The sequence below is a fragment of the Neophocaena asiaeorientalis genome, unplaced genomic scaffold (genome assembly GCF_003031525.2).
Source record: "Neophocaena asiaeorientalis asiaeorientalis breed wild unplaced genomic scaffold, Neophocaena_asiaeorientalis_V1.1 scaffold134, whole genome shotgun sequence".
Lineage (NCBI taxonomy): Eukaryota > Metazoa > Chordata > Mammalia > Artiodactyla > Phocoenidae > Neophocaena > Neophocaena asiaeorientalis.
The window spans coordinates 2,636,612-2,655,996 of record NW_020185339.1 but is presented as its reverse complement, the minus strand read 5'-3'; the positions used below and the strand labels follow the sequence as shown (position 1 = coordinate 2,655,996).

The following is a 19,385-nucleotide window of genomic DNA, read 5'->3' as shown; positions in this document are numbered from 1 at the left end:
TTTTTGAAAATGCAGATTATCTATAGTAACAGAAAGCAGATCAGTGGCTGCTAGGGAACCATCTGGGGAGCCCCTGATAGGATTGATGACAAAGGGCCATGAAGAAACTTTTGGAGATAATGGTGATGGATTTGTGATTGTGGTATTGATTTCACGAGTGATTACATGTGCCCAAACTCACCAAATTATACATTTTAAATATGTTCAATTGATTATACCTCAATATATCTATTTGTGAAACCAGGGTCACTAGGCCCATGAAGTGTGCATCTCTGATGTAAGGCTCTCAGCTCCGTGGGTGACTCCATCAAGTGTTCTCAATGGCAATTATCCAAATACTTAAAGAGAGCCCAGTGTTAAACTGCCAGTAAAAGGCAGATGTCCCACATTTTAGTATAAATATTTCCCTTTCAAACTCCTAGGGAGAAAATAAAGTCTATATATTAAATTACCTTTCAAGTTAATGTCCAAAGGCAAAAAACTCAAAACCCCAAATCCAATTCTCTTGCCCTTATAAGGTAGAAGTCCAACAAGTCCCTTCCAGTTTCTTATTTTGTTCACTCACAGCCAGAAATGTTAATGCCTAGATGGATTCCTACAGCAGCTGCAGCCTGTGTGTTTTACTTGGAAATGGATGTAGCTCATTCAGCTCCTCAAAAGTTAATATTAATTCAACATCAAGTCTATGGTGTGTCTCAATTTTTAAAAGGTCCAAAGAATAGAACATCCAAAGTAATTATAACACTTGCCTCACACTCACCAGATTTACACAGCAGTTATCCTGGACAAAACTATGTTCCCAGAACCCAAGAGTTGTTATTGTCAAAGACAATTCATAGTACAAACTCTATAGTAGAAACTCATGGGTCTGTAGGAAGGAGAACTGGGGATGGCTTCAGCCTCATCATAATGCCAACCAGTTATGCCAATTGTCAGGGGTCCATGCCCTGCACACTTCAAATAAACTGGAAGAAATTTTTCAGCAAGAAGTTAGATTTATCACCGTGCATTTAGCATGGCACACTGTATCTTCTCTCTGGCATTTCAAACACTGATAGTATCTTGCAAAGTATAGATTTGCTGTGGTGCAGTCCCAATCACGGGGTGTCATTTGTGGTCCTGATCTTTCCTATCTAGTATTATCAAAATCTCTTTATATTCAGAATTTGCTCTTTTACACTGCATTTTATGACTGGCATGATTTATTTATTTACTTATTTATTTTAACATCTTTATTGGAGTATAACTGCTTTACAATGCTGTGTTAGTTCCTGCTTTGTAACAAAGTGAATCAGCTATATATACACATACATCCCCATATCCTCTCCCTCTTGCGTCTCCCTCCTTGTACTTTTTAAATGCAGAATGCTCAGTACAGTGGGAGGACTTACCAAAACCTTAATGCAATATTGGGCTGCATCTGTTACCACTTATAAAGGACTGCACGTTACTATGCAATGTTTTACAAATATTATTGCAGTTCTTTTGTTTTAATGATGATAACCAAGCCTTTCTCATTTTACAGTGATTGCAAGGAGGCAGGAGAAGCAGTATTCCAGTACTTTCCCTTGGCTGACAAACCTACCAACAGAGACAACACTGGTAAGGTCCAGTAACAATGTTCTTACATGATAGGGTCCCACGGGATCTGGAAAGCTTAATTCCTGCTGTGACACTGCTGGGTTACCATCATCATTCAAAAAATATTATACTAGTAAGCTATGTACATCCACTTAAGGAAAAGATTATAAATATCAAACTCTGCTTTATAAAAGCCTCACTATAATATGGTGGGGGCCAAAGGTAGAAACCTGCTTACAGGTTTCTGGAAAGACCATCCCCCTATAAAATGTACTTAATTTAAAATAAATTAAAAAGTCGAAGGGGAGTCTCTGCCTCCTTCACCATTCCATTACTATGGAATTTCAAAACTGTAATAGTTGATTGCTAAATTTAAACATTTGATTGAAATGATTCGTTGAAAGCTCTGCTCCCTTATTTTCAAAACACTTTATTTCATCGGAATTTCATATGGTATACAAGTTATTACATGCTTGAACCTGTTGCTCAAATAGCAGGTTCTTTGTTCCTTTTTTTTTTTGGCCATACCAAGCAGCATTCGGGATCTTAGTTCCCCAACCATGGATGGAACCTGTGGCCCCTGCAGTGGAGGCATGGAGTCTTAACCACTGGACTGCCAGAGAAGTTCCCTCTTTCAGTTTTGAAGGCCAACCTTCATTCAGCAGCAAATAATTAAGAAACAAATCATATATAATGCAGAGCATATATAGAAAATTTTCTTTTAGAAAAACAAAAAATATTTGGACATTTTATATTTAGTATAGCTTAGCAATCCAGTCTTTGTTGACAAATTTAGTTAACTGTTAGGAGGGACAGTACATATACAAGAGAATTCAGTAGCCAGCAGATATTTTAACCCTTGATTAATCAGGCAACATGTCTGACCTAATTTTTTTCTTGTATTTTTTTTAGAAGATACTCCATTTGTAAATTCAAGTTTGGTTGCCCCTTTTTAGTCTTTTTGCTCAATATTTTGAACACTTTCATTTTCTTCTTTTTGTAGAGCCTTTGAGCTTCTTCTCTCTCTTGTTTTCTCCTCTCAAATTCCTGAAATTATTAACATATATAATTTTCATTAGTAACAAACAATAGATATTGTTCAATAATTTTGTTGAAATAGCTATCACCACGCAAACACTTCAGGTTTGTCTTACGTTTTGCAAAATGTGAGGTGTTACTCGTAAGTGCAGCAGTGTACCCCCTTTGCCGCTATGATACATGCTATGCCATAGAATAATGTAAAGTTATTAAACAATTAAAATTATTTGTATACAAATAAAATTAAAGCACAAAGAAGGCACATTTATTTAATGGTTTCACATTTAATTAGATCCACTGAAGAGTCAGAAGTGACGTTAGAGGTTATCTAGTCCATGTAACACAAATCATTTCTGGAATATCTGGTATTCTTTTAAATTTGCCATCTGATCCAGATTTAATTCAAGAAGCATTTATTGACTACAAGCTATATATATGTAAAATATTGTGCTAGGTATTATGGTTTTGATTATTTAAGAATTAATCATGCTCATTTGATTTGCTAAGATAAAGACTCAAATTAATTGGAGTTTAAAGAAAAATAATTTGAAGTTATATAAACCTGAAAATCACTACTTGAAATACAATATTCTTAAATATAAAAGTTAAAAATTCTTAAATAATGCAATATGTGAACTGTTTTTCAGTTTCCCCTGTAATGCATATAGCCCCCAAATGACACAGCCTTACATTTGTACAGTGACATAATTAACAAAGTGCTTTCATATACGTCACAGCATATTCCATCCTTTTAAAACTTTTTATGCTAGGATTTATCTTCACCTTACAAATAAAGGGCTGATGCTCAATTTTCACGGTTACAAAGATGTAACATTTATATATACATAAAGGAAGTTTTTTTTGAAACAGTAAATGTTTTTCAGTATAACGGTCCATATTCCATCTGGTATGCTATTTCCAAAGGTGGCAGGTTTCAGAAGGTTGGTTAAAAAAATGCATAATCTTAACTAACTGTGAAACAAAGGTCCAGTTTTTCCATGGAGAAATGTTTCTGCTTTACCCTAGTCTGCCATCAGTTTAAGAATAATCATACGAATTTTAGATGTTAAACTTGCAGATTTCTTAATTACACGATTTGTAAAGCTAAGACATAAAAGAAATTACATGTCAGCACCATATTTGGGGTATTTTTGATCGATGTGCTCTCCTTTTTAAAGTGACAGATTAATATAGCTTCAATATAAGAAACAAGAAACCACAAATAAAATAATTTTGTTGAAGCTGTGGATACTTTTGTTCTGCTCATTTGAAAAAGGCTGTTATAATTTTGGGTTTCTGAATGATAACAAAGTGTGGCAACTTTTTGCTAAGTTAATCTAGTAAGGTTTTTAATAAGCAAAACCAACTCTTTAATGTAAATTTATGAAAATCATCTACATTTTTAAAAATTAGTAGTTCTCAAATTTTATTATGCATAACCTCTTGAGGCACTTGTTAAAAAAAATGCAACTATCTGGACCTTACTCTTGAGAAACACTGTCCCAGATGCTCATATTATTAACCTATGAGCAGTACCTTTAAAATCCTATTCTTGACTACTACTATCACCTCTCAAGGGTAATATAAACAATCAAGGAATCTGAATATTGAAATTCTCCAGCTCTTCTCAGATTATTCATTTACTTAGCAAATACTTACAGAGGGCATACTATGTGCCCCATATTAAGAAGAAAAGCTTACATATACACTTAGGATAAAGGAACATGAATCTAAATATTTTAAAAGTAGATCTTACTTGTCTCTTAGCAGCACGCTTAGCTTGTATCTGCTCATACTCTTCCTGTGCTTTTTGATTTGATGTTTTCTTTTTCTTTTTCTTTGGAATAGTAATGGAACTTTGCAAGATAAATGAAAACAAATCACAAGTATTAAAAATAATATAACCAAAATTATGACACAATTATGTCAAATAGTATTTGTATAGTCAAATCTCACTAATGCAACTTAAGGGGTGGGGGTGAAGAGAATTTGAAAGGAAGAGGACATTAATTTTATTAGTAAAATGTCCAAATAACATATTAGAAATTTTGTTACAGCTTTCAAGATATAGAAAATAGTAAATGGAAAGTCTTGGAGAAATATTTCAACCAGGGAAAATACAGAAAGCTCTGAAAGATCTGAAAATGTTTAAAAACAGGAAACCAGCACATGAATGGTAGAAATGACAGACTGAAAAAGGCATTAATTTGAAGGACGTTATGAAGGACCTTGTGGGTGTACATGAACTTTAATCCCAAAGTTCTTTGACCAACTTGTCTCTATTCCGTTTCATTTATTTTTTTAATTGCAACCAAGTCTATGTCCTCTTGGGAAAAAAAAAATCCAGGTTAATAATAACAGTAGTAGTAGCAGTTAAAACTCATGTAGCACTTCCCATGTATCACATGCCTTTTTAATACCTATATGAATGAATTCATTTAATCTTCACAACATCTGAGATAGGTCTAAGATACCATAGCGTGTAAATAATCCATTCTGGGGTTGTACAACACGGCAGCTATAAATTACATACTTACTATTATTATTTGCATTTTAGAGAAGAGGACATTGGGCACCAACATATTAAAGCCAGCTCCAAAGTCCACGATGTTAAGCACTACACTACAATACCTCTCAAAAATTAAATTATTTTTAAAAACATACATTAATAACAGGAGTTAATCATGGTCCAAGTAAGTTAAATGTACTTGAGAGGCTGAAACCTAAAACCCAGGTCTCTTAATTCCCATTCCATTACTTCTTCTATTAAGCCTACCTGACTTAATTTATAGTCATTTAAGCTAACATGAAAGCCTCCATGAAAATATTTTCACATAATTACCTGTGACTTCTAATATGCCTTAAGAAAAATCCCAATTAATACAGAAATTGTTCTGTAATCTCTTTCCTAAAACCCTACTTACATCTACAATGAAGAATTTCAAAAGATGGTAATACATACTTTATTCTTATGCTACATTGTTCTTCTGGATGAGGCTGCTCAATGCTACAATGTTCTTCAGACAAAGCCTGGTCAGTGCTACACTGCTCTTCTGACAAAGGCTGATCAACTTGTTCTTCTGACAGAGGCTGGTCAACTTGTTCTAACAAAGACCTGTCAGCTTTTCTAAGCTGCTTCCTGAGTCTTTCCTCTTCAGCTAAATAGAGATGTTTCAGATGATCAGGGTACCGATCCGTGAACTGGGATTCCCGTGAGGTTTTAGCCTTCTTTTCCCTCCATATCAATTTCTTGTAATTTTGCTGAATTTTTAGTTTTCTTCGAAATGCAAAGCCTTGTCCTGTTGAAGAATATATCAGTCATGAATTACTTTCTGAGAAAATAATTTGCATGAACAATGTAGTTGCTAAATTAAAATTAAAAACTTTTTATATCATCACGTTTAGGTGCTAGAATTACATTATGTTTTGCTGTAAAACGTTATTTCAAGAAAACAAGTTTAAGCTAATGGAATGAACAGTATACTGGTCCTTCGCAAAAAGACCGGGCTAACGGTAATTGTGCAGAACTAAAGAATCTCAAAGAAGGAGAAAAGAGTAGCGTGTTGCACAACTCCAACTTATTGTACTCACAAATCAAACACTTAACCTAGGTCTTCACTTTATACCTCCGGGAAAAAACCCTCGCATCTATTACCTTACGTTAGAGAAAATACGACTGATTTTCTAAAGTAATTCAACGCAAACGAGGAAAGACGGTGTATGACTTTCTCAACAGCAATTATCAGAAAACTACCTATTTAAGATTTATACATTCCAAATGGGTTTTTAAAGTACTTACAAACAGCAAGACAAAATGAAAAACACAAACTAAAACGAAGCAAATAAACACAGTAAGAGAAGACTGGAGAGCTCTGGGGTATTTGTAATCAGCGAGAGTGTGGGGCAGTACATTTCCGGCCTCGCCTTCTATCTTTTACCGTAATACATGCACAAATGGACTCACAGATTCTCTCTGCTTACGGTTTCACGGGGAAAATGTAGACGAAAAGAGTTCTCATTAAAAAATGGGATTAAGTCGAGGAAAATGTTGAAAGATTTAGAGCAACACTGCCTCGCCTTCCCGTCCAGAACTCTGAGACGCCCACGGCTTCGGCAGATTTAAGAGTAGATTTCTCTGCCCCAAGTACGGCTCGGTCTGGTTCCTAAATCCTTCCCAGCTTGGGCGGATCGCGTACCCTAAGATTTCGCAGGCCCGAGGACTTGTAAAAGGCTGCCTTCTTACATACATACCCTCGCGAACGCTCCCCGCGAAGGCCTGCCGATGATTAGGTCGCCACGTCCTCCGTTTCATATTCTTATTTCTGAATCCGACCAGTGAAACTCCTTCGCCACGCGACCCAAAGCTCCCTGTCTGGCCCCTTGCTGCATGCCTTACCGGCGCCATGGCACACCAACCGCGGCGCCAGAAAAACACAACTGGCGCGGTAAAAAATACGTCATCAGGCAGAAGCAATCAGCCGCCCACCCACAGTCCAGATCGGAATTCTACTTATCCGGCCTATACTTTCCACTGAGCCCTTGCCTTGCGGCCACGTTTGCGCCACCTACAGCCCGGGAGAGTGGGCGTCATGGCGGCTTCTGGGCCGCTCCCGGTGACCCAGGACCTGTCCACGTTGCATGCCAAGTTGCAGGGGCTGCTGCGGTTCCTGACGGAAGCCCTGTCCATTTCCAGTGCACATACGGTGGACTTCTACACGGAGTCCGTGTGGGAGCAAGTGGTCGACTTGCCCCCGGAGACAGTGCTGGCGGCGCTGAGATCGGCGGCGGAGGCGGAGGCCCAGCCCTCGGAGGCGCGCCTCCAGGTGGAAGCCGAGAGTGGATCAGGTGAATGACGGGTGGGCGGGGCGTTCAGAAAGGCGGAGAGACATCCCGCCCTGTGAAGGGTGGTGTACCGTAGCGGAAGTCGAGCGGAAACAGGTACGCGGCAGGACTGGCACTGGCGGGGCAGGGATGCGCTGCCTGGTAGCAAGCGCAGCCCCTTCTCCGCTTCCTGGAGGCGTGGGGCGGGACGCTCCTCCCGAATCCCCTGTCTTCCATGGGTGCTTGTGTATTTCCACAGTTTAAAGAGAGCAAGAAACATTGCTAGGACCTTTCTTCATTTAGTAATTAAACAATCATTTTCTTAACTGGAGGGGAACAGTGCTTATAGATTGCATGTGGAGCACAGCAGAAGATAAATCAACACCTAACAATCAAGATCATTTCAAATGGTGATTATGGCCGAGAAGAAAATAAAACCAGTCAACTGTGATAGCGACTGTGTGAGGAGGCTGCTTTCACCTGGTTGGTCATGAGCATGAGAAGGCGCCGGCTGCAGTGAGCCACAGGAAGGGATTTCAGGCCCACGGAATCGCGGAGGCCCAGGGCAGGAAAGAGCGGGGTGGGTTGAGGTTCAGATGCCTGAGTGGCTAAAGCCAGGTGCCGGGCAGTGGCAGGTGCGGCCAGGGAAGTAGGCAGAGCCGGATCCCGCGGGGCTCTCTGGGCCTCGGAAGGATACTGGGTTTGAAGTAGGATGAGAAAGCTTTGGGCAATTTAGTCAATATAGTGTCTTAATATACTTTACATTTGAAAAGATAACTGTGATAGTTATTTGAAGAACAGACTAGTGGGGCAAATCTGAGAGGCCAGTTAGAAGGCCATTTCAGTAATACAAGGAAGAGATGAGACGATTGTGGGCTAGGATGGTAGTAGTGAAGACCGGGAATATTTGCTATCTCTTTTGAAAACTGTTTATAAAATATCTACTACTGAAACTTAGATTCTACTAAGGCAAGTACATTTTGGAAGTAGTATGATGAGAAGACACCAGCAGGATCCTGGGATTTCTTCTACTTTGTTTCCAGGCCGTCCCAACCTTGCCCTTGCTGGTGAACTTTATTCACTTGAGCATTCTCTGAAGGCAAAGCACCACTGGCGGGCCTTCCTATGATAGAACTTGGTAAATACTGGTTTCTTTAAAGTCACTGTGTATTGTTGGAAAGTTAGGCACTTTTTTTTTTTTGGTCGTTAACACAGTTTATTATTGGCACACTTAACAGTAAAGCATACATAAAATCCAGCTCTTTTATAATACACGGAGCCACTGTCTTTTCACATATAGAGAAACGCATTAATATGCAAATGGGAAAATTAGTTTTTTTATAAAGTTTCACATAAATACACTGGAATTGCTCCCAAAGAAAAGTCCCCATAAAAGAACCAGGTTAGGGCTTTACAAAATATTATACAGGAAATATACTATGAAAAGGAACAACAGTCAACTCAGGTACAACAAGAAAAACACAAAAGTTTCAGATTTATTAAACTGCCCACAAAATTAATGGATTACATGGCTTGAAAATATTTGGATCAACAGAAATTTTACAAACACCTACATTCTCAATGGGCCAAGTGCCCTTTTTGACATAAAAATATGCCTTGGTGCCTTTGATGACAAAAAGACATTTCTTGTTTCAGCACTCGGGCTCGACTGAACCAACTCAGGATGGAGGACCAATTGACATTAGCTCGGCCATAAATTACCCTGCTGGGCCCTCTTAGCTGTTACCTTATGAAAGGAAAGGTGAAGGGGGAAAAGAAGATAAAGGTACATTTAAATTACTTTCCAAAAGTGGATTTTTTTCCTTTTCTTTTTTTACTGAAACAAGTAACTCTCAGATGCAAGTCAAAAAGCAGAAAATATTTTACAATATTAAAAAGTCTATCTGTAGTTGGGTTCGGCATAGAATGAGATCCTGAGCACTGAGGGTTTATTAACAATATGGCATTTGTTGGATGGTTGGGTGGGGCGGGGGGGAATGAAATTAACAAATGTGGTTAAAACCGAGCCAGGAGAAGCCTAGCTTTTGCTCTTATTTTATAATTACAATCACTGTCAGTATCTGTGTTACCTGTGAAGGTCTCCAGGGAGGGGTCATGGAAGTTTATTTGGAATGATCCTCTCAATTAAAAAAAGAAAGAAAGAAACTCAGATCCCTGTGGTTTAGAAATAGTTATTTGCATGGAAAAGTTTTAATGTCTCTTCCTTTCTCTGCTGTGAGTAAGGATCTGAAATAGTGATTGTAACTCACAGGGGCTATTGACAGTGGATTCTGGAGCAGGTCAATCTTACTGGGAAGCTTGGGGTGGGGGGTTTTCTGATTTGGTCTCTTGAGTGGTGGGAGGTTTACTGTTCCATGGGCTACTGTTCCCCAGGGCTGGTGAACTGGTGAAGTCTTCCTCGTCGTCCATGCCGTTGGCTGCATCATACTGCGTGTTTTCTAATCTAGTGATTAGCCTTTTGTCCTCATCCCCAAACTCCCCTTGCATCAGAGTTGGCTCTCCTACCACCATCAAATCCTCTGAGGAGGACTGGAAGTGACTCCTTCAGGGCCCCTCAATGCTTCTCCTTAAATTGGCCAGAAGGGGTCACTGCTGTTGAATGACACAGGTCTCCATCCCTCCCAGGGTTGAGGCTGCCGTTCGGGATCGCTCCTAGCCCAGGTACCTGACTGGACAGACTCAGGTTGGCAGCTGGCGTCTTCTTGCCTCCCGTGCTGTTGGCAGTGTTCCCAGTGCTGCTGCTGGTGGAACTTTTTTCTTTTTGTCTGTTTCGTTGTCGGTTGCCTTGTGGGTTCTGGCGGCGACACCATCCGCTGCCACTTCTGAAACAAGCAGGTCTTCAGGCAGTCTTGTGGACTGAGGTTGTAAGTTTTATGTCTGGACATCAGTTCCTGCATTGGCTCCAGTATTACACACAACCTGAGGTAGTTGACGGTGAAATTTGTTAGCCCCATCCTGATGTTTTTGGACAGCTGATCCAGGACCTGAGGATCTTGTGCATGCATGGCAAGCATGCTTCTTGGGACTAACTCTCTGTATTGTCTAATGGTAAAGTGCCATGTTTTTATTCTCATGAGATCATCAAAGGTGAACTCCAAGGTTAGCCTGCCTTCTGTACACATCTTGGTAAACATGGGCTTCCCGTGCTGGGTGACCATCACACGCTGTCTCAGTCCACCGTGATGGATGAGCTGTGGTAGGATTCTTTTGAGTGTTTGAGAATGTAATACAGGTTAGTATTTAAAACACAGTGCTAAAGTAACGGGGGATGAGGGTCCTGCTGATAGCTGCTAGTGTTGGAGGGTCTCCTGCGGAGGCAGGGGTTGGCTGTGGCACACCGTGGGGACAAGGACCCTGGCGGCAGAAGTTCTGGGAAGTACTCCTTGGTGTGAGCCGTCCCAGAGTCTGCCATTAGCCCCACCAAAGAGTCGGGTAGGCTCCAGTGCTGGGTCGCCTCAGGTCAAACAACCAGGCACTTCTTCAGTTTACTCTCTAAATGCCCAATACCTATGATAACATGGCAACTTAAACTCCAAAAGAGTTTAAGATCATGTCTGTCCTGCTGTATTCCAGCACCTAGTAAAATACCTAGCATGCATAATTAAATACTCAATGAATATTTTTTGAATGAGTTAATGAATGACTCATTCTGGCTTCCAAAAGAGTAAAAGAAACTAATTAAATATGAAGCCCAAGACTTTCATATGGGGTTGACCTAGGCTTCATACAATGGAAGAATTAGATTGTTTACATATCCTAATAATAACAATAATAGGATTAATTGATATTTACTATTTTCCCTGCAGTGTGTTGTTTGTTTGCATATTTTCCCTTTTAATATTTACATTAGTCTGGCAAGATGGGTTCCGTTTTCCCCATTTGTGAAATTGCCAGTTGAGGAGGTAATATACTAGGGGCACAGCTTGTAATGGAGATGCAAGCCTGGGTCTCCAGGACTCCACAGAGTCTGAGGTCTTTACCACCCTGATAAAGTTTCCCTTTTAATATTTACATTAGTCTGGCAAGATGGGTTCCGTTTTCCCCATTTGTGAAATTGCCAGTTGAGGAGGTAATATACTAGGGGCACAGCTTGTAATGGAGATGCAAGCCTGGGTCATCGGACTCCACAGAGTCTGAGGTCTTTACCACCGTGATAAAAGTTTTTCTGGATTATTTAAGATTGAAGTACAAAGGGCATTTATTATCAAAACTGATATTTTGATGACATGGATACATTTCTCATGTTTTGTTTTGTTTTTATTGTTTCCCCTTCAAGAATGTAAGAATTGTTTTGTTCACTGTTGTATCTTTAGTGCCTAGAATGGTGCCTGGTCAGAGTAGGTGGTTGATAAATATTTGACGAATAAATAAATGAATAATGCCACTTATTTGTTTTCTCAGCTAGGAACAAAATACGTCTTTTGAGAAACACAACCAATTTTGTGTCAATTCAACAATAATGGAATCTAGACTAGATTATTCACCTTTGAAATGTCTCTGACCCTGCAGAATTTTATATACAAGATATTCAATTGTACAAATGGTCTGCCACCTCCAATATTAAAAATAATGATTTTTTTATAATATATGCTTGTAAGGAATATTAATTTTTGTTTATGTAAAGGTTATGTAAATATGGACATTTTCTCCATTACTATATAAAGTCTATTGTTTGTGTCAGAGAAGAGTATTTTTTGCTCTTTGACCAGATTTGTATCATATTAAAGAATTGTTAGTTTCTCTATAAGTATAATTTAGCACTTAATTTTTATACTGTTTAGTCAGACAGGGTACAGATTCCAATTCTACCAGCTCTGTGACCTTGGGGAAGTTTGTTCAGTCATTCGTTCATTCAGGGAACATTTACTTAGTGTCTGCTGTGTGCCAGTACTTATCTAGGAGCTAGGGAAATAGTAAATAAAGCAAATAAAAATCCTTATCTTCACCTTGCTTGCATTCTAGAGGGAATAGAAATAATTTTTTAAAAGTGCCACAGAGAAGAATCAAGTAGCAAAGAGAGGAGTAAATAAGGGGATGGGCAGGAGGAAGATACATTTGCAATTGTAAATAGGTTGTCCTAGCAAAACTTCATGGAAATAACTCTGGACAAAAAATCTAAATAAGGAGAAAATGGAGTCATGAAGCTATCTGGAGGCAGAGCATTCCAGATAGTGAGAACAGGGAGTGCAGAGGCCCTGATGTGGGAGCAGGCATGGTGTGTTCAAGGAGCAGCAAGGAGACCTGAATGGATTTCCATTAGGGTCTCACAAGGAGTGTGGTTTTCTGCCAGCTTGATATGAGGAGTTACAAATAAACACAGTTCCCAGAGCTGCACTGAGTTAATGCACAGTATGTGAAAGTACACTAGCATATGTTTGGCATAATCATTCGGTATTTTATGAGACCAAGTTGTTTCTGAAAATCCTCAGTGTAGCCATTTCAGTAGATTTCTCTTGCCAGGTGATATTCTGGCCTGGTCAGAGTCCTGAAAGTTTCTTTTCCTCTGTTCATCTAAAAAGAACTAGAGAGAAAATAATATTAATTCTCCACAATTAAAAAGGAAAGATGGTGAAAATAACTGTATTTTAAGGGCATAAATTATGGGTGTTGTGGTTTGAGTTGTGTCCCCCCACATTCATAATTCGAAGCCAAAAACCCCAATGTGACTATATTTGGAGATAGTCTTTAAAGAGGTAATTAAGGTTAAAAGAGGTCAAAAGGGTGGTGCCCTAATCCAGTAAGAAGAGGAAGAAACACCAGAAGGGTGCGCACAGAGGAAAACTATGTGAGGACCCAGTGAGAAGGCAGTTGTCTGCAAGCCAGGGAGAGGGGCTTCACCGGGAACCAGCTAGCTCTGCCAGCACTTCGATTTTGCACTTCCAGTTTCCAGACTGTGACAGATTTCTGTTGTATAAGCCACCCAGCCAGTGGTATTTTGAATGGCATCTTGAACAGAATAATGCTATGGGCTTTGCAGACTGACTGCCTGGTTCAAGTCCTGGCCTCACCACATACTCGTTTGGTTAGCTTGGGCTACAACTCTTTGTGCCTTAGTTCCTCATCCGTAAAATTGGGATAAATAATTATAGTACCTACTTGATGGGGCAGTCTGAAAGTTATGTGAGTAAATACATGGTAAGGGTTAAGCGGAATGCCTAACAAAGAGCAGTACTTAACCCACGCATTCACTTGACTCACGTTTACTGAGTGCCTTCTACCTACCAGGCCCTGTTCTAGACCCTACTGTTATGATACTGAACACAATAAAATCCCTGCGTATGTGGAGCCTATGTTTTAGTGAAGGTTGATACCCAGAAAACTGTATATGCGCGCACACACACACACACACACACTCGTTTTCCAGGAAGGGAAAGTGAAAAATGGTCTGAGGGAAGAGTGTGTCGGGCCAAGTGAATAGCAGGCACCAGGTGGGAACATGCTATGTGTGCTGGGAGCACAGCAGAGCCATCCAGGTGAGATTGATCAGAGATGAGGTTTGAGTAGCGGCCTGAGGCAACTTCATGTGGGACTTGCAAACCATACTGAGGGCTTGGCTTTTACTCTGAGTGGAATGGAATGCTCTTCAAGGACTTCATGAGGGGGTATGCTGTGTGATTTATGTCTCAGAGGGATGACTCCGGCTTCTTTGTGGAGAAGGTGAGGGTGGAGGAGGTGAGGGTGGAAGCAGGAAGACAAGATAAGGCTATTAAAATAGTCCAGGGTGGGCTTCAGGTAATGGCTGCTTGAAGAGGTCAGGCAGTTCCTCCAGCAGGTAACAATGATAAACACTGACCGGATTATTAAAAACTATTGGAAGTTCTGGAAGGTGAGCAAAGGGGGACAGAAATATGAGCAGAGTTTGATGTTGGAAAACTGCTACTGATTGGGAAGAACTGTGAACTCATGACTTTCTTGCTGGGGGTGCTCCAAACCCCCCTAGATCTGGCAGTCTGGAACGACATTCTTCCCAGCTCAAGATGGCCACAACAGAGTTCAGAGATGAGAGCAGATGGAAATTTAAGGAGCACATTCTGGAAGGAGGGCCACAGAAGGGCTGAGATCTAAGATGTGAGTATAAACTCTGGCTAAAACCCTGGATGAAGTATAGACACACACCCCCTCCCAAACACACACACACATGTGCACGTGCGGGCACGGGAGACTAAGAGAATCCAGCAAAAACACTGACGAAACTAGGGGGATCGTGAACCCTTGAAAGACAGAGCTCCTGGCAAGATGTGCAGACTTGCTGCACCTTTGACAGAGTATATTCCCCAAGCTGTGTATATAGCTTGGGTGGCAAAAATCAAAAGCCTGATTGAATTTCTGTATCAATGGGCAGAATTCAGGGCTGGCAGAGTAACTGGAAGTTTAGGCTGGGGAGCGTTGGAAACAAATGTAACCACAGAGAGGATGAGCCCCCCAATCTGACTATCAAATCCACCCAAATCTTCATCTGCCTGCTGAACTACACAGGCTCAGGGATACCCTCAGGGGGCAGGCTAATGAGCAACTGAGCAGAGACACCAGCTGCTGCGCACGGAGGGGGAGATAGATTTCAGTCTGAGTCCAAGCAAGTTGACTTCTTAGCAGAATAACAACAAAATCCTTAGAAAAACAAAATAGATCCACTACAATAAATTATCCACAATTCTGCTTTTCAACCAAAAACTACTAGATGTGCAAAGAAACAGGAAAGTATGACTCATACTCAGGAAACTGATTCCAAGTGAGCCCTGATGCTGGATTTAAGTAGCTGTGTTCAGAGAATTAAAAGAAAGTGTGACCCAAGGGGGGAGAAAATGAGTTAATAGGAGCCGATCTTGATTGGGCTCAGATGTTGGATTTAAGTGGCTATCATAAATATGTTCAAAGAAATAGAAGAAAACAGCCTAAGAATTAAAGGGAAACACAGTATTAATATTAATTATACGACCTCCCTTATAATTGTTTTCATTGGAAGAGTACACACTCATTGACAACTATATTGTTACACACGACCTGTTGCTGATAACACGCTGTCACACAGTTTCTGTGGGGTAGGAATTCAGGAACAGATTAATGGATGGACCTGGCTTAGGGTCTCACGGTTTCACGGTCCACTTGCTGGTGGGGCTGCAGTTGCTGAAGTTGGTTGAGGTCGGGGAACTTGCCCCCACAATGTCTCACTCACATAGGGGGGTAGTTGGTGCTGCCTGTTGGCACAGGGCCTCAGTTTCTCACCATGTGAGCCTCTGTGGGGCTCCTTTCATGAAGGCCGTTGTGTTTGCACGATGTTCTTGTTTTTGTCTGTGCTCAGTCATGGTTGTGGACTTCGCATGGTCACAGACTTGGTCTGATATTGGTGTACTACTGTAAACGCTTTCATGTTTAATAGGGAAGAGTGTGGTCTGTATGCCAGCGCCAGCTCCACCCCAGCTATAAGCTGTCACAGCTGATTGTTATTATTTTTTTCCTTTTTCACAAGTGTATTACCTATCTTACAAAGTTGTAGTAAATCTGAAAAATGATGTAATGCGGCTCCTAACATAGAACTGGGAATATAGCATGGATTCAACAAGTGGTGGCTAATCAATGATGAGGGTTGTGGTAATGATGATGTTGGTGGTGATGGTGTAATTAGGTCTTTCTTTCCTTGGAAAAAATAAATTGTCAAGAACTTCTGGAAATGTATGTGCTCCTATAATACCCCATATACTCTCCCATATCAACACAGGTCATCCTGTTGTCATCGTCCACTGGCTTGTCCCTATCTGCAGCTAGATTATAAACTCTCTAAAAACAAAAGTACAGTGTTTGCCTTTTTCAGTTTTGTGTTCTTAGCACATTGAACAGTTTCTGCCATATAGATGAGTAAATTATTCTTGAAGATCGAAGTGAAGCATAGATCTATAAAGAATGTTATTGAAGGTACCCGTGGAAATATGGTACTGAACTAGTGTGGTTTCTGTCCATATTATGTTTGTCATCATTGTTTTTGTATGACTCGATACAACTCATAGGTTTAACTTAATTTGCTATTCTTTTCCTGTGTGAAAATGCAGTACTTCATTCAGTACATTGAAAATTACAGAAAGATACCATGAGAATCTGGAGATAAAATCAAGGCAGGCATCATTTCAGGCTAAAATTTCTGAAAGTTTATCACATATATGTGTGAGATTAACCATCTGCAGAAAAAAGCCAGTAGTGATAGCTTCTAAATACTTTACTGATAAAACAGTCTCCTATATCTCCTCTGAAGGATTAAGATTTTGTTTTCCCCACTTCAAGGGACCTAGGCTGTGTCCTTAGGAAGTAATGACTACATATATAAATCTGTAACATTCTCAAGTGAATTATCTTTTGGTCTTCAGGAGTTAATTGGTCTTCATAAGTATAGAAAAATCTTCCAAAAGGCAAATCGGAAGAGATTCTGAGTTAGGATAGCCAAAATACTTTATGAAACCAACATAGATCATGACTACACAGGCCACTCAAACAACTACCCAGCTTGATTAAAATTTTCTTTAAGAATATCTGGCTTTATTTGTTCTAGTTGTAATTCTAAAATTGGGAGATAGTGTCTCATCAAATGAGTGATATGGGTTATCTCAATGTAAAGTAATAAGTTTATAAAGTCAGTTTCTTATAACTTTGCTTAGAATCAGTTGTGGAAAACCTATTCAGCTCTCAGGAAATCCAGGTTTCTGTGCCTGCAAAGCCATCCTCTGTGACTTTGCCAAAGCCCAGGGCTGCTCTAAGACTCTTTCAAAGCCTCCAGGGCCTCTCTGGACTCTCTTCTTTCAGCTTCTTGAGGCCCATATGCTACTTCTCCTGTTTCTTGTTATCGCAACTTACATGATCCTTACCAGGATTGGGTGCTGAATAAATGTTTAGAATTGGTTCCTTTTGGTGAGCATCTGCATAATTAATTTACTATCATTTTAATTGAACAACACAGGAAGTTTTTGCCTATGATAGATTATTTTGTTGTGGTTTCTCTTCAAGTATTTTTATTGCATCTCAATAAATTAAATTGCTTCTTGGCCATTCTAAGTATTTTTTCCTTGGTGGTGGTGATGGTGGTGATTATGGTGCATTGAAATTGTGCTCACATTTAATTTGAAACACATGAAGCCAGAAAGCATGTTGGAAATAGAAAGTGAGAACAACAGAGAAATAATTAGTGTCGTCTGTTTTACTCTGTCGTATTTAACTTTTATCCTTTCACTTTCCATATGTATTTTCCTGAACTCTATTTTCCCTTTTTATATTTTTCTGGGTCTTTTTAGCAGACCTCAAGTGTGGAAATAATTTCATACAACAAAAAGATAGTGGCAACTGTCAGCCCAGTTCCTGGGTTGCTGCTGTAATTATGGGTAAGGGTGACAAAAATGCAAACAAATCTTTGGGAACTCAGGATAATTTGTCATCATATTTTATTTATTTGATATATATAAAGTGCTTTCCGATTGTTCCTTTTAGGTAGGGCCATTTAGAACTTGAATTTATATTCTAGTTTTTAATGGTTACCCCCCCAACTTCTGATTTCCCCCATATCATTCAATTATTAAGAAGTTTAGTAAAACAAAGTTCATGAAGGTTCCTCTTATCTATGGCAATTTTTTCCCTCATTCTACTTAAATTATGCTTATATTTAGCCAATCAGAATAAATGTGTCTTCTGTTTTTTTAGATATTCACTTTTATGTTGCTTGGTACTTTAAATTATTTATTTATTTTTGTTAGACGGGCATTATCTAAAAAACTCAGACTAGTAACTTAGACCATCAACAATAAGAGAGGATCTGTTTAGTACTAAAAATACTGGAGAGAAAAGTGTTATCTTTTCAAAGTTAGATTAATCTTAAAACTATGAAAGTTATATTAAGAATTAATAGCTATCTACCAATGAATAAAAGAATAATGTTATGTTGTTTTAAATATTTAAAATGATCTCTAGAAGCCAGAGAAAAAATAGTTAGTTGAATTGTCTGTTATAATATTAACATTGGGTAAAGTAAAAATTGAGGAAGAGTAAAAGATAGTGATTCTTAATGTCTTAGGTCACAAATCCCATTAAAAGGCTAATTCAAATGAACACTATCATACCTCTTCTTTAAAAAGAGGCATATATGCTCACACATAGATGTAAAACTTTACAGATAGCTTTTGGTGATTCATAAGCTTCTTTAGCTCTTAGACCTCAGGATAAGAACCGCTGGTTGAAAGCATTATTAGTATTACAAAGCTCTTTGACTTCATCTTGCTTTAGACCAGCACTTGTACTCATTCTTCTTTTTCTCCTCATCGCTTTTTGTTCCTTATTATGATATATATTTTCAAACATTTCTTTAACTAATCTTTATGAAGTTCTGGAACTTCCCTTGTGAGGGGAACTGCATTTCCGATATAGCTGCAGAGTATTAGACTGGTATCTTTAGGCAATACCAATAACAATTACTGAAAATGAATTCTTCCCTCTTTCTTGATCATTAAAATCAGAGTGGCGAATGTAAGGTTTAGGTGGACATTTTATTTGTTTTTTCTCTATTGCAGTCACCTTAAATAATGGTCCCTAAAGAATAAAATGGATCTGGTTTTTATGAATTGTACACATCATTTACAAAAATTAAACAAGTAAAGAGCGAGATCGGAGCAAGATCTGCTGGAGGTATGGTAGGAATTAGAGAAAGTGTATATTTAATGCAAATTCCTCTTGCAGGTTCCTTTTACTTGGCACATGATTATAACTGAATTCAGTTGAGTAGAATAGACACACATCTATTTTGTGTTAATGTTGAAATGTAAGTAATGGAGTTTAGAATAAGAATAGCAGATGAAATTTAACTCAAGTTAATGAAACGTACAATGGAAAGAAGTACAATTTTTTTTTTTTTTTTTTTTTTGGGTGGCGGGCCCCTCCCTTTTTGGGCCCCCCCC

At 39.2% G+C, this 19,385-nt stretch overlaps 3 protein-coding genes across 3 annotated transcripts in view; 1 reads left to right on the top strand and 2 right to left on the bottom strand.

Annotated features, from left to right (window-relative positions):
* Positions 1-2,282: 2,282 nt before the first annotated feature.
* Positions 2,283-7,159, bottom strand: CCDC59 (coiled-coil domain containing 59). Its single transcript, XM_024736751.1, has 4 exons — positions 6,871-7,159; positions 5,582-5,918; positions 4,376-4,475; positions 2,283-2,628 (listed from the first exon to the last, which is right to left on the bottom strand). Exons 1-4 carry the CDS (start codon positions 7,022-7,024, stop codon positions 2,467-2,469), a joined length of 753 nt encoding a protein of 250 aa, XP_024592519.1. The 5' UTR covers positions 7,025-7,159; the 3' UTR covers positions 2,283-2,466.
* Positions 7,160-7,190: 31 nt separating this feature from the next.
* The window catches only part of METTL25 (methyltransferase like 25), a 93,623-nt gene continuing 81,428 nt past the window's right edge, over positions 7,191-19,385 (top strand). The window contains exon 1 of the mRNA XM_024736753.1: positions 7,191-7,464. Coding sequence (XP_024592521.1) covers positions 7,209-7,464 — 256 coding nt within the window. The 5' untranslated portion in view covers positions 7,191-7,208. The remainder of the gene's footprint in view (positions 7,465-19,385) is intronic.
* Positions 9,748-10,634, bottom strand: LOC112394149 (LIM domain-binding protein 2-like). The gene is given in 3 exon segments (XM_024736752.1): positions 9,748-9,978; positions 10,127-10,214; positions 10,216-10,634. Coding segments are annotated over 3 exon segments (723 nt in total). The 5' UTR covers positions 10,620-10,634.